Source organism: Caretta caretta, chromosome 7, assembly GCF_965140235.1.
Source record: "Caretta caretta isolate rCarCar2 chromosome 7, rCarCar1.hap1, whole genome shotgun sequence".
Classification (NCBI taxonomy): domain Eukaryota; kingdom Metazoa; phylum Chordata; order Testudines; family Cheloniidae; genus Caretta; species Caretta caretta.
In genome coordinates this window covers 124,076,055-124,089,119 of record NC_134212.1, presented here as the reverse complement: position 1 = coordinate 124,089,119, position 13,065 = coordinate 124,076,055, and the positions used below count along the sequence as shown (strand labels likewise).

Here is a 13,065-nt window from a genome sequence, read left to right as displayed (position 1 = left end):
ATGAGCATAATTCATAGAATCTGATTTCTCAAGTGAATATTTGGTTTATAAATTCAAATGTTTGGTTTGGCCACACTCTCTGGTTTGCATACAATTAATTGTTTCCTTGAACCCTCCTAGCAACAAATTTGGTATGCTGAATATTTGTAGAAAGTGACCACATAGGGGCTGTGGAGGCCGACGAATCCAACTAATTTAAAAAGCGGAACCAGTGGGTGGAATATTGTTTGTAGCATTAAGACCAAGAGCCTGGGCTAAATTTGTCCCAAAGAAACACTGGTAAAGACCTAAAGCAGCTGAACAGAGTGCAGAGAGGTAGATGCTTGCTTGTTTTCGGTTATAGTTGGTTAGAAGATCTTCTGGAAATCCAAACATTACAGTTACAGAAAATAATGATCATTCCTTGGAAGAGTGAAGGAAGCTTTTGCTTCATGATGAATTAACTCTGCCTTTGGGCCCAATCTAACTCCTCTTGATTTTAACAGGGGTGGATTGTATCCTTAGGTATGTCCAATCTTTCATTTTCAGTTCTCTAGTTAACTTTTCGGCCTTGCTACTGTTTGCTTTTCTGTACTTCACCCAACTGGGAGAGTGAAACCCACCTGGCCACTTTCAGTTGCTGGTTCTCATGACCTAGTAATGCTGTTGTGTTCAGTGTTCCAACACCGCAAGGGAAGAGTTAAAAACAAAACAAAACCCCACGGGAATATTTTAAAAATAACGTAATAAAAATGTTTGTTTGTCCAAAGGATTCTAAACTCATGGAAATGTGTCAAGGGTTATCTGTCATCAATGTCTGAACAAAATGTTGGTCCTGTCTTAGATGCATTCCCCAAGCCCCAGAGCCCTAGCACCGTGTTCCCATTAGATGTCTCAAAGACCCGTTCCAGAAGCAGAGGAGTCAGAATATTCTTATGTGACAACATCCACAAAATCAGGAAAGTGTGAGCTGATTGGATCTCACCTAGTCCATTTCTCCTAGGGCCAGCTCAGGGTTGTTCCTGAAAGTATCTTGTCCAGGCCAAGGACTTTAAATTGCCCAAGCGCTAGGCTTTCCAGCACTTTCCTCGGGAGACCATTCTGCAGGGTGCTGTCGTGAACTGGGCTGAGGTTCACAGCACCCCTGCCTTCTTAAGCACTTGGGCCAGATTTGTAAAGGTGTCCAGGGCCCAAAGATGGAAATAGGTGCGTATGGGGATTTTTCAGACGTCTTTACCTGCATTTTTAGGCTCTGAATTCCTTTGAAAATCTGTCCTTTAGAAAGTACAGTAATGGGCACTATAGAAAGCTGCAAGTTAGATAAACTGCAGGAGTTGTGTAGTGAATGAGACAGGTGCACAGGAAGAGATGGCCTTGGGACTAAGGCACTGGGCTGGGACCTAGGAGAGATGGGTTCAAGTCCTGTCTGCTCTAGACTGCCTGTTGGCCCTTAAGTCATGTAGAATCATAGAATCATAGAATATAAGGGTTGGAAGGGACCCCAGAAGGTCATCTAGTCCAACCCCCTGCTCAAAGCAGGACCAATTCCCAGTTAAATCATCCCAGCCAGGGCTTTGTCAAGCCTGACCTTAAAAACCTCTAAGGAAGGAGATTCTACCACCTCCCTAGGTAACGCATTCCAGTGTTTCACCACCCTCATAGTGAAAAAGTTTTTCCTAATATCCAATCTAAACCTCCCCCACTGTAACTTGAGACCATTACTCCTCGTTCTGTCATCTGATACCATTGAGAACAGTCTAGAGCCATCCTCTTTGGAACCCCCTTTCAGGTAGTTGAAAACAGCTATCAAATCCCCCCTCATTCTTCTCTTCTGCAGGCTAAACAATCCCAGCTCCCTCAGCCTCTCCTCATAACTCATATGTTCCAGACCCCTAATCATTTTTGTTGCCCTTCGCTGGACTCTCTCCAATTTATCCACATCCTTCTTGAAGTGTGGGGCCCAAAACTGGACACAGTACTCCAGATGAGGCCTCACCAATGTCGAATAGAGGGGAACGATCACGTCCCTCGATCTGCTCGCTATGCCCCTACTTATACATCCCAAAATGCCATTGGCCTTCTTGGCAACAAGGGCACACTGCTGACTCATATCCAGCTTCTCGTCCACTGTCACCCCTAGGTCCTTTTCCGCAGAACTGCTGCCTAGCCATTCGGTCCCTAGTCTGTAGCTGTGCATTGGGTTCTTCCGTCCTAAGTGCAGGACCCTGCACTTATCCTTATTGAACCTCATCAGATTTCTTTTGGCCCAATCCTCCAATTTGTCTAGGTCCCTCTGTATCCTATCCCTCCCCTCCAGCGTATCTACCACTCCTCCCAGTTTAGTATCATCCGCAAATTTGCTGAGAGTGCAATCCACACCATCCTCCAGATCATTTATGAAGATATTGAACAAAACCGGCCCCAGGACCGACCCTTGGGGCACACCACTTGATACCGGCTGCCAACTAGACATGGAGCCATTGATCACTACCCGTTGAGCCCGACAATCTAGCCAGCTTTCTACCCACCTTGTAGTGCATTCATCCAGCCCATACTTCCTTAACTTGCTGACAAGAATACTGTGGGAGACCGTGTCAAAAGCTTTGCTAAAGTCAAGAAACAATACATCCACTGCTTTCCCTTCATCCACAGAACCAGTAATCTCATCATAGAAGGCGATTAGATTAGTCAGGCATGACCTTCCCTTGGTGAATCCATGCTGGCTGTTCCTGATCACTTTCCTCTCATGCAAGTGCTTCAGGATTGATTCTTTGAGGACCTGCTCCATGATTTTTCCAGGGACTGAAGTGTGTGAAATGTAGTGTGTGTCTGCCTCAGTTCTACACCTACAAAATAAGCACAGGGCTTCCTGACCTCCCAGGAGTGTTGCAAAGAGAAATGCCTTATTGTCTGGGATGTGCTCAGGTGCTATGGTGGCCTATAACAAAAGGAAAAGGGTCCTTGTGTAGTGCTGGGTTTGGGTGTTGTGCAGGATGAGATCACTCCCTGAACATCACACTGGCTGCAGCCTCGTTCACTGAGCAATGCCCATCCAGTGCCCTGAACAAAGCAGGAGTCCTGTAGGGGGGAGAGAGCGGGCGGTGATGTAATTACTGACTGTATCATACTGCACATGCACAAGGGGGCAGAGTTAAGGCACCACAGGCAGCTTTAACTCTGCCATTTCCTCACTTGTGAGTGCTTGGCTTCACAACCTTAACTTTCTCTTTCATTTTGTTTTTTTAATTGAACTGACTCTCTGTAGAAAAGTTTGTCTGAAAGATTTACAGAGCAGGTGTATTGTAGAGCGGCTCTGGTAGACAGGTTGAACCGTTGCAGCAATCTGTTTATCTGATGAATGTGGCACATGCATCTGCTTTGTGAATTTTTCGTTAACTGAGTTTTTCTTGAACTGGTTCCTGCTGCTCAAACAGTGTCTGCAGACGAGCTGTTGGCAAACCGTGAGCGTCATATGAACTTGCTGCTATTCATTTCTACTGCCGTTTGATTGGCCACCTTGGCCAACTGGTATGGTTTCTGCTTCCTGGTTGAGTGTAAGGGAAGAGGAGAATGGCTTGTGAAAGTCTCCGGGGCCACTTCAGTGTAGACATAAGCGATGGGAAGGGTTCTCCCGTCACTGTCGGTAATCCAGCTCCCCGCCAGGCACTAGGTTGATGGAAGAATTTGTCTGTTGACCTAGCGCTGTCACCATTGGGTTAGGCTGGCATAGCCATAACTCTCGGGTGGGGTAGTTGCGCCAATGTAAATTGCCAGTGTAGACCAGCCCTGGGAGAAAGCAGGAACAGTTTGTGCAAGAGCTAAAGCAGGGGGATTGAAAATTAGAGGGAATTTTAACCTTTTACGACTTGAGTCAGGCCAGGAGACGGGCACGTCTGCTAGAGGAACGAGAGGCTTGTGATTTTGTAGGCTGGGCTCAGATTCCGCGTTACCTTTCCTTTCTCGCGGTCGCACAGCACAATCAGACGTGCATTCGTGCGTGCTCTCATCTGCAGAGGCCTTGTCTGTCTTACTGGATTGCCCCAGGCCAGGAGCTTCCTGAAGCCTCTTCAGTCTGCTGAACAGGGCGGGTGAAATGTTACACTGGATTAGGTACAGGCTTTGCTGTACCCTGGCTTCAGGGAGGGAACGGTTTCCTTTGAGCTCTGGTGCACCATACAATAGTAAATGTACCAGTTCCATAAACGGGCTAGGTACCAGTTCTGGATAGGGAAGTTTGGTGTCTGAATTTAAATTGCACTTCTTAGAATGCAGGAAACTATATCGTCGATTCCTCCTTCTTGGGCACATGGGCCCTGGACCTCTCGCTCATTAACCTGCAGAACCACATACAGCAAAACTCATCGCTGCAACTTTGCGTTTCCTTAACACATGGACCAGGGGTCACCCAATGACATTAAGAGGCAGCAGGTTTAAAACTAATGGGAGGAAGTATTTCTTCACGCAACGCACAGTCCACCTGTGGAACTTCTTGCCAGGGGATGTTGTGAAGGACAAACGTATGACTGGGCTCAAAAAAGAACTAGATAAGTTCCTGGAGGACAGGTCCATCAATGGCTATTAGCCAAGATGGCCATGGGCTCGGTGTCCCTAAACCTCCAACTCCTGGAAGCTGGGAATGGGTGACGGGATGGGTCACTCGATAATCGCCTGTTCTGTTCATTCCCTGTGAAGTGCCCAGCACTGGCAGCTGTCAGAGACAGGATCCTGGGCTAGACAAACCGTTGGTCTGACCCAGTCTGGACATTCTTAGTGACTTCTACACGCTCGCATTCCTTTCCCACTGGCCTCCTGAAGCTGTAATTAACTGAGGGATTTCCCTGCTGGGCAGGGAAGAAAGAGAGAGGGGAACGTCCTAGCTCTGCTTTTGGGTACTGCAGTGATGGGGCGATGTAGAAATACCCACCTTGGAGGCAGCCTTCCCTCGGGAAGCTGCTACAGAGACTGTCCAAAAGCAGGTGAGCGGCCTGGCTGGTCTCTAATGCCCTGGAGTGAGGGTTGGAGCAAGGCTTGGGATGACAGTAGCATCACCACTTCAGATCAGTGCCCGAGCTAGGGGCTGACTCGCGGCTGGGGCCAGGGAAAGGAAGGCCGCTCACTGATCCCTTTGCCCAGACAGAGCCGTCCCCAGCGCTCTGTCTGGCTAGACCAGGCCGGGGTTCACTGGGGGCGGGATGCTGTTCCCCAGCACCAGGGGCTGGGGCCCAGCTTGTGCAGTGACGTTGCTGCAGGGACCACGTTCTTATGCTGGCCAGGACCGGGCAGTGGGCTCCCAATACGCACCTGAAGGAGCGAGCAGGATCCGAGGTCTATCCCTGGCGGTGCGACAGACCAGCAGGTGACCTTCCCCCTGGAGTAAATCCCAGTGGAGTGGGTCTCAGGCCCCCTCCCGCTCTGCTGGCTGCTTCTCCTATCAGTGCAGCTCCATTGGCTCCTTCCCCCTGTCCCCCCCAGCCTTTCATCTCCTATTTTTAACAAACAAACAAACATAAATGAAACCTCTACAGAGGAGCCCAGACAAGCGCCCCCGAGAGCACGCCCGGCCGCCCGCACATTAAAGGCTCATTAGCGGGGGAAAGAAAAAGCAAACGAGCGGCCCCAGACATGCGCGGGCCGGGTAGCACGGGGGCCCGGTGGCAGATGTTCACCTAATGAATGCGGCTGCACAATAACAAGTGTGTGCAGGCCGGCCGGCCGGGCCAGGGTAATGAATCTACCACTTGAAAGTGGGCTGAGTGCTAGCAGAGGCACCAGGGCCCCGCTTTGCACAAGCCCTTCGGCAAACGACCATTTGCCGCGTGGAGAAGGGAGCTCTGACGGCCGCTGAGCCCTCAGATTGGGGGGCGCTTGGCGTGGGAAAGATGCTGAGGGGGTGAACGTCTCGGGATCGCGGCTCGGGGGGAGCGTACTGAGCAGTGAGGCTCATCAGAACATTGATTCCCGCTCCCCCCCAGTTCCAGCCTCCTCAGACCGAGATGGAGGGGTTATGGTCAGCATTCTGGGGCGGGAGGGGGGGGCCTAGGCTTCGCCCGGGCCCCCCAATCTGGTGAGCGCCAGTAAAGGACTGGATGGAGGAAGGGGAGGTCGAGGGACAGCAAGGTGGAGAGGAGAGCGCCGGTCAGATAAAACGCTCCCAGGCCTGAAAGGGTTCCAGGGATTGGCCTTCGGGGGTGGCACTGGGGGGTGCTGCCCCCCACCTCCCGCATATGCTCTACCCGGAGCAGAGGCCTGTGCTGTGCTCAGAAGCAAGAGGGTGGTGTGAGCTGTGCTAGCTGGAGGCAGGCAGGCAGCTAGCACTCCGGGGGGGGGCGGGGGGGGTGTTCTCTCCTTGGTCCAGCACAGACACAGCTTGCAATTGGTCCTTCCTGTTCTTGCCGGGTCAGTCGGGGGGGGTTGGGGGAGGGGAGAAGGTCTCCCCAACAGCTGGTTGTGGGACAGCGGACACGCAAGCACCCATGCTAAGCAGTCCCAAGAGCCAGCGAGGGATTACTCGAGCAGCTGGGGGCGCTCAGGGCCTCAGGGATGGGGGCTGCTGCCCAGATATAGCAGCCCTGATGAGCGGTCGGTCCCAGCCGGCTGCCTGCTTCTCCACCGCCCAGGAGCCCTCTGCACAGGAAGAAGCCTGGGCGTCTGGCGCTGGAGTGTGGGGCTCCCGGCCTGTCCCTGGAGGTGTCGCTGAGCCCTTAAGTGATAGTCGCCTTCGCACCTCGGAGTTGGGAGGGCTCGGGTTCAAGTCTGAGCGGAGAAGCCTGAGTGGGCTCCGTCTGCCAACACCTTTCCCCTCCCTGGCCCGGTCTGGCGGGGAAGCGAGGTGCTGACGGAGGGGCAGGCGTCCAGGCGCGACAGAGAGCTCCGGAGCCGCAGGTACTGAAGAGCCAGGGGCAGGAGTAGGCCGAGGATGGCCCTGGCCAGGTAGCTCTCCCTCCCTGCACACCACCCCTGCTCACAGCTGCGCGGGTTCCCACCTGCCAGGTGCGGCACTGCGTGTGGCATGGCTGCTGGCTCGCTTACAGACCGCCCAAGGGCTGGTGCCGAGGGGCACTCGCGGCTGCTGATTCGGGCTTCCTGCAGCTGGAAACGCTCTTTGGCTCCTCCTGACGCAGCAGGTCCATGCCAGGAAATGCCCACGCCCCCTCCCGGGGCTCTGCAGGTCAGGCTGGATGATACAACGCTCCCTTCTGGCCTGGGGATCGATGTCTCCACCTGCCCCCTAGTGTGTATGTGCCAGGAGATCACCCCCCTACATTGCAAACCTGGGCCCTCCCCAGCCAGGTGCCCGGTCCTGCTCTGGCTTCCCCCAGCCTTCCTGCAGCCCGGGGCCAGGCTGCACGCCTTCATCCAGCCCCCCTTGCACCTGCCGGACCGCTCATCCGCGGGGAGGGGGAGAGTAGCCTGTGGAAGGCGCCACCGGCCAACTCTCCTTAGTAACACACCAAGCGCCAGGAGCGGGAAGGAACAGAGCAGAGCTCTGCCCTATAGGAGCCAGCCCCTGGGCTGTGACCCCAAAATACCCCAGGGACTCGTCAAAGGGTGACACTTAGTGCTGAATACTTTTCTCCCTCAGTGACTAAGTTAATTGCTGCCGTGCTGAAGGTGTGAAGTGGAATATCAGGGCCAAGTATCCTCACTAGAGATGCTGTCTTTCTACATCAAATCAACCTGCCAGCCAGGCTGCGCTGGGCCTGCTGCGTCCCAGGGGCTCTCGCTGCAGGCCGGGGCTGGCTGCGTGGTTGAAGATGCGCAGTGCAGACGAGGTCGCCGCATGGTTTAGCTCGGCTGTATCCTCTCAGCTGGGCTGAGGGGATGACAAGCTCGCCTTGGCCAGCAGACTGAACTGTGTCTGACTCGAAGGGGGCCTAGACAGCGTAGGGACAGGCTGGCAATTTCTGAGCTAATCAGAACCTCACGGCTCCCAGTTCCAGACTCTTAGGAAGCTCTGAAATATTGACTTCCTTCCCTCCCTCCCTCCAGTAAATTTCACAGGGGGAGATGTGTTCCTGCTGGTTCTCTGGGTATGTGGGGGCTACGGGGTCTAGTGGACAAGGCATGTTATTTGGAAATGGGGCTCTTGCTTTCTGCCCTGGCTCGCTGTGTGGCCTTGGACACCTCCCTGGTGTGCCGAGGAGGGCTGTTTATTTCCAGCCCTTTTGGAAGCAGGGAAGGCCTGCGATCTCAGGGCAGAGTATCTCCTCTTGAGATGTTGGCCCTCTTCCGCGCACGTGAGTGGCTGGGCTGGAGCTAATAGGAGCAGATACGCCCACGTAGAAGTCCCATATTTGTGCCCCATATCTGTCATCTCCGTCCTCCAGTGCATCAACTGGAGACCAAGGCCCAGGATTGCGTCTTTCCTCTAACCTCCCTCCGCCCCGCCCTCTCTGAGCTGGTGTCACTGCTTCCAGAAATATCTGGGCTCAAGCTGCTGCCCGGGGCAGCTGGGACAGGCAGGAAAGGGATCTCCGTCTGTCTTTCCTCTCTGCGGTCCCTGCACCGCAGCGTCTGAGCACCTGCCAAGTGCTTCGCAGACACTCTGGGGAGGCAGGGAAGTATCGCCCCCATTTTACAGATGGGGAAACCAAGGCACAGATTACATAATTTGTCCGAGGTCTTTCAGGAGTCTGTGGCAAAGCTAGGACTGGAGCCAAGATCTCCCCCAAGCGCCTTAAGGATAAGGCCAAGCATCCTCCTTCTCTCTCCTGTGCCCATTGAGCTAACGCGCAGCGGTCTGGGATTGTGTGGGGACCAGTGCTGCAGCTGGGAGGTGTATCGAGACACGCTGCCCTTGGGAAGGGAGCAGAACGCCGAAGCTCTGTGGTGTCGGAGCCACACCGCCAGGCCAGAGCACAGCTCCTGCTTCTCCCTGGCCCGGAGTTTGCAAACGCTCCCGACCTGCCCACAGGTGCAGGGCTGCTGAGGGGCAGATTGAAACCCTTCTTGTAAAGGGTTAATTTATTGCGAGAGGCTGTGAGGACTGAAGGCCGGATTCCCCAGATCCCTCGCCTGGAGAAACACAAAGTCCAATAACCCAGCACCCCTGGATTCATGTCGGGGGGGATTAATTCATGCACTTGATGTTAAAGCTTGTCCGAGAGGTTTGCATGGGGGGGCCATCACTAGGGCTGGCTGGCCTCTTTAAATGGTTGCTAGGGGCCTGGCATCAAGGGCCGGTGTAGTTGCCCACAGTCACGGTCACGGAGGGAATTACACAGCCACAAAGAAATTGTTATTCTCCATAATCTGCTCTTTGGAGAGCGACTGGGGGAAACAGGCCGGCCCCAGCATGCAGCCAGTGCTGTGATCATAGAAGCGTGCTGGCTGCAAAGATCGGGGCAGGGCTCGCCTTCTGATCTGGGGGACACCACTGCTCCAGCCGCTAATCTGCTTTATCAGCTAGTTCTCTCCCGGGACACAAAGGTGTTTGCTTGTTTTAACATCTCCCAGGACTCTATTTCTCCTTTTGTGTGGTCTTTATCCCCCCGACGAGGCTTTAGCCCAGATTACAGACGGAATTAAGGCATTTGGCTAGGATGCCTCAGAACTGTGTGACACTGGATCAAGGAGCAGAAAGTAACAAAATAACTGGGGGGGCTGCCAGTGACCCCACTGGCGGGGCCCATTCTCTCGGCTTTCAAGAGCCCTCCATTGTCCTGGGAACCAAGAGGCTGTTTCAGACGGTCGCCGTGCGGCGGGGTTTCAAAAGCAGGTGCTCTAAGGTTTATTGTGTCCAGTTTGGATTAGGCCACTAGAAAGAAAAGGAGGGTTTGGCCCCTCCGAGCAGCTGGCCAGGGTCTCCCCAGCGCGGCCGAGAAGCTGCAGTTGGCTGGTGTCTTTGGCCTGTGGGGCGGGCGAAGGAAGGCCGGAGGGTCGAGCTTGAGATGAGCTAGTCCTCGTCTGGGATGTGCCAGGAGCCGCTCGGAGCTTCCGTGCGCTTGATGCAGCAGGTGGTTACTGCCGTTAGGAAAGGGATTCCCAAGTCACCGTACTCAGCAACCCCGGGTGTCTCCCTGTTCGCAGCCTGTTCACAGCCGTTCCATGTACTCCCCCCCGCTTTGGCCTATTGCTCTCGGTGGCTCTGCAGAGCTAGTGTAGCTGCTGAGCTATGGACTGGGGGTCAGGGTCCGAGAGAGGGTACAAACCAGCTGCTTTGTCGGGCTGGATTTGAGGGTGGGAAAGGCATCGTGGGGTTCCTGTTTTGCTCGTCGGGCCAGTGCAGTTTTGGGTTGCAGAGGGGCGTGGTGTGGCTGTTCCCTGCTGGATGGATCTGGGGTGACCCTCCGCCCCCCATGGAATACTTGTGTTCAGTGCTGAGTGCTGTGGGGCAGGAAGGGTTCTGAGAGATTGGAGGGAGGGCAGAGAAGATCTGGGGGCTGGAGGGAATGTGCAGCTTGTCCAAGTGCTGAGTAAGGCAGGGACTGCAAAGCAGGCTGCCATTGGCGGGGAAGTGTGAGGATCACACCTGGCCAGGAACGCGTCTGGGTAGTGCTAGGGCTGGCAGGATGGAAAGAAGACACGGAAAATGCGGGGTCAGTGTCCAGGAGCAGCTTCCTGAGACCGAGAGACCAAGGCTGGGGAAGAGTTTCCCAGCAGAGAACTAAACCATCCTAGCAGCCCTGCTGTAGGGACTGATCCGGCCCTGGTGTGGAGACGGGCTGCACAGTCCCGCTGGCCTTTCCGTCTCTGCAAGGCCTGTGATCCTTCTCCACCAGGGACCAACAGACCCAGTGGAGACACCTGAGTCCCCTGTGGCTCCCCTCCTGTCTGCTGTCTGGGGAGGCTACGCTGTGGCTTTGAGGGCTTCTGCACGCTGTTAACAGCCAGGCCTTGTCGCTGGGACAGCCCCGCTGGGTCCCATCTCCCCTCTGCCCTGACGAGGGCGAGCATGAATAGCTCCAGAGAAGGCAGGGCGGAGCCCGTGCCACCTCCGTCTCCACTCCCCCTCCGCAGAGGGGAATGGCATCGTGTTACCGGCATTGAGTCCAGGATACCTGGAGACCCTGGGACTTCAGGGGCTCTTGCTAGTCCCATGGCACTGGGGAGAGGTGCACGAACGCAGCGTGATACCACGCAGAGGCCTGGTGCTGTGCTGGGAGCAATCCCCCTCCTGTTTCTCTTTCCAGTGGGCAGCTGGCGACCTGCTTAGGGACTGATTTCCACCGAGGAGCCGGAGTCCTGGACATCGTCTATGAAACGCCGTTCACTCTCCTGTCCTGCGGCTACGACACCTACATCCGGTCCTGGGATCTGCGCATGAGCACGAGGTAAACGCGCCCTGTGGTTGGACAGCCGGGCTGGGTGCTGCTCTTGGTTACAGCTGGGCATCCCGCAGGGACAAATCCTCCGAGGGAATCGGAGGCCAGCCCCAGTCCGGCTTCCCCTGACTTCCTCTGGCCGAGGCTGAGGAGCCGGCGCTCAGCCTGGTTTCTTGCTACCCGGTGCTAGGGAGCAACCTCTGCTTTTCTTTCCCACCCCCAGGAAGTGTGTCATGGAGTGGGAGGAGCCCCACGACAGTGCCCTGTACTGCGTGAGGAGTGACGGGAATCACATGATTGCAAGTGGCTCTGCCTATTACGGCGTGGTGCGGCTCTGGGACAAACGGCAGAGCAGGTGTTTGCAGGTGAGGCGTGATGGACGGTGACATGGGGCCATGGCCTATGGGCCCAGGAGCCTCCCTTCTGTGCCGGTTTGGTATCTAACCCCTGCCTGCTGGCTTTTCAGTCTGCCTCAAGAGCAGCGCGATGACCAGAGAGCCCAGAGGTCTCGGGGTCTTTCCCCCCAGAGGTCACAGGTTCCATCTTGGCCTGAGTGGGGACCAGAAGTCGTTCCCATCCGATGGCCGTGCGCTGCCTGCGTGCGGTGAGCTACGGTCCCAAATTGCAGAAACAGTTGGCCCCGCGTGGCCTCAGAGACCAGGCCCCCTCTTGCCCTAGTGTCTGCAGAGCAAGGCAGAGGGGCACCGGCACGTGGTGGCAGGCGGAAAGCCTCTGCTGCGACAGCCCAGCTGGGCCTCCTCTCCCAGCAGAGGATTTCGGGGCTGCTGAGAGGTGTCAGTTTGATAGCGCTAAATTTGAGTTTCTTTGAGGGGGACCCCCCATGGGAACACTCACCTCTGCAGAGTCCTGTCTCCACTGTGCCAATTCCCTTTGCTAGCCACGATGGCAGCTGGCTGCCGCCTCCCTGCCGGGTATCTGACTCAGAACAGGCTGCTCCAGGTACTTGTCGGAAAAGTGATTCTCGTCTCATTCTTTGCAGAGCTTCTCTCTGTCCTCCCCCACCAGCAGCCCCGTGTACTGCCTCCGCTTCACCACCACCTACCTTTACGCCGCCCTGGCGTCTGCCCTGCACGCCCTTGACTTCACCGCCCCCTGATGCCCTGGCCAAGGGCGAAGGGCCTTCCCACACCACAGCTGCCTCTGGCCGCTCCCAGTTTGGCCGATCTGATGCTCAGCTCAGGGATTGCAGGGCGGGAGAGAGGCAAACGGCCATGGAGACTTCTCAAAGAATTCCTTAGCGGCCAGAAAGCATCTCCCTTGAGCACTGGAGGAGCCAGATTGTCTCCGACTCACCTGCCTTTTAGTTTAAATAAAGGCAAATTGTCCTTCACTCCTTTTTATTTTGTACAGTTCAGGTTGGTTTGGTTTTCTTTCCTGCGGACGCAGTGTGTGTGATGGTAACGGGTCGGCCGGGAGAGCCGCGCAGACGTTCCCGTCAGCTGGGCAGCGCTGCTCCCGGGCGTCTGAGCAGTGCAGAACGAATCTAGGACTGAGTGTGCAATGCATTTGATTTGGGAGCGGGGCAGAGCCTTGAACAACCAGGAGCAGCCAACCTTGTACCTGCCCCTGCTGTCCTGACTGCTCTTTATTACGGCCTCCGAAACAGAGAACGGGAATCGATCCGGGAGCTGAAACCTCGGCAGGCTCTGGCTGAATCCTGCCAAAGCTCGGCTCTGCCTGCCGGCTAACGGGACTGGCATGCGCGGTCGGTTGGGTTGGGGCAGATTCAGTTTGCTAAATAAAATGCTAAAGGGAAATGGAAGAAGGGTTCCTGACTCTTGCTAGCGCTGGTTCGGGACGG

At 55.4% G+C, this 13,065-nt stretch overlaps 1 protein-coding gene across 1 annotated transcript in view; it reads left to right on the top strand.

Moving 5' to 3' along the window:
- Positions 1 to 12,594, top strand: part of FBXW4 (F-box and WD repeat domain containing 4) — a 93,752-nt gene extending 81,158 nt beyond the window's left edge. Inside the window, 3 exon segments of the mRNA XM_048857304.2 lie at positions 11,112 to 11,252; positions 11,467 to 11,608; positions 12,244 to 12,594. Coding sequence (XP_048713261.2) covers positions 11,112 to 11,252; positions 11,467 to 11,608; positions 12,244 to 12,360 — 400 coding nt within the window. The 3' untranslated portion in view covers positions 12,361 to 12,594.
- Positions 12,595 to 13,065: the final 471 nt, after the last annotated feature.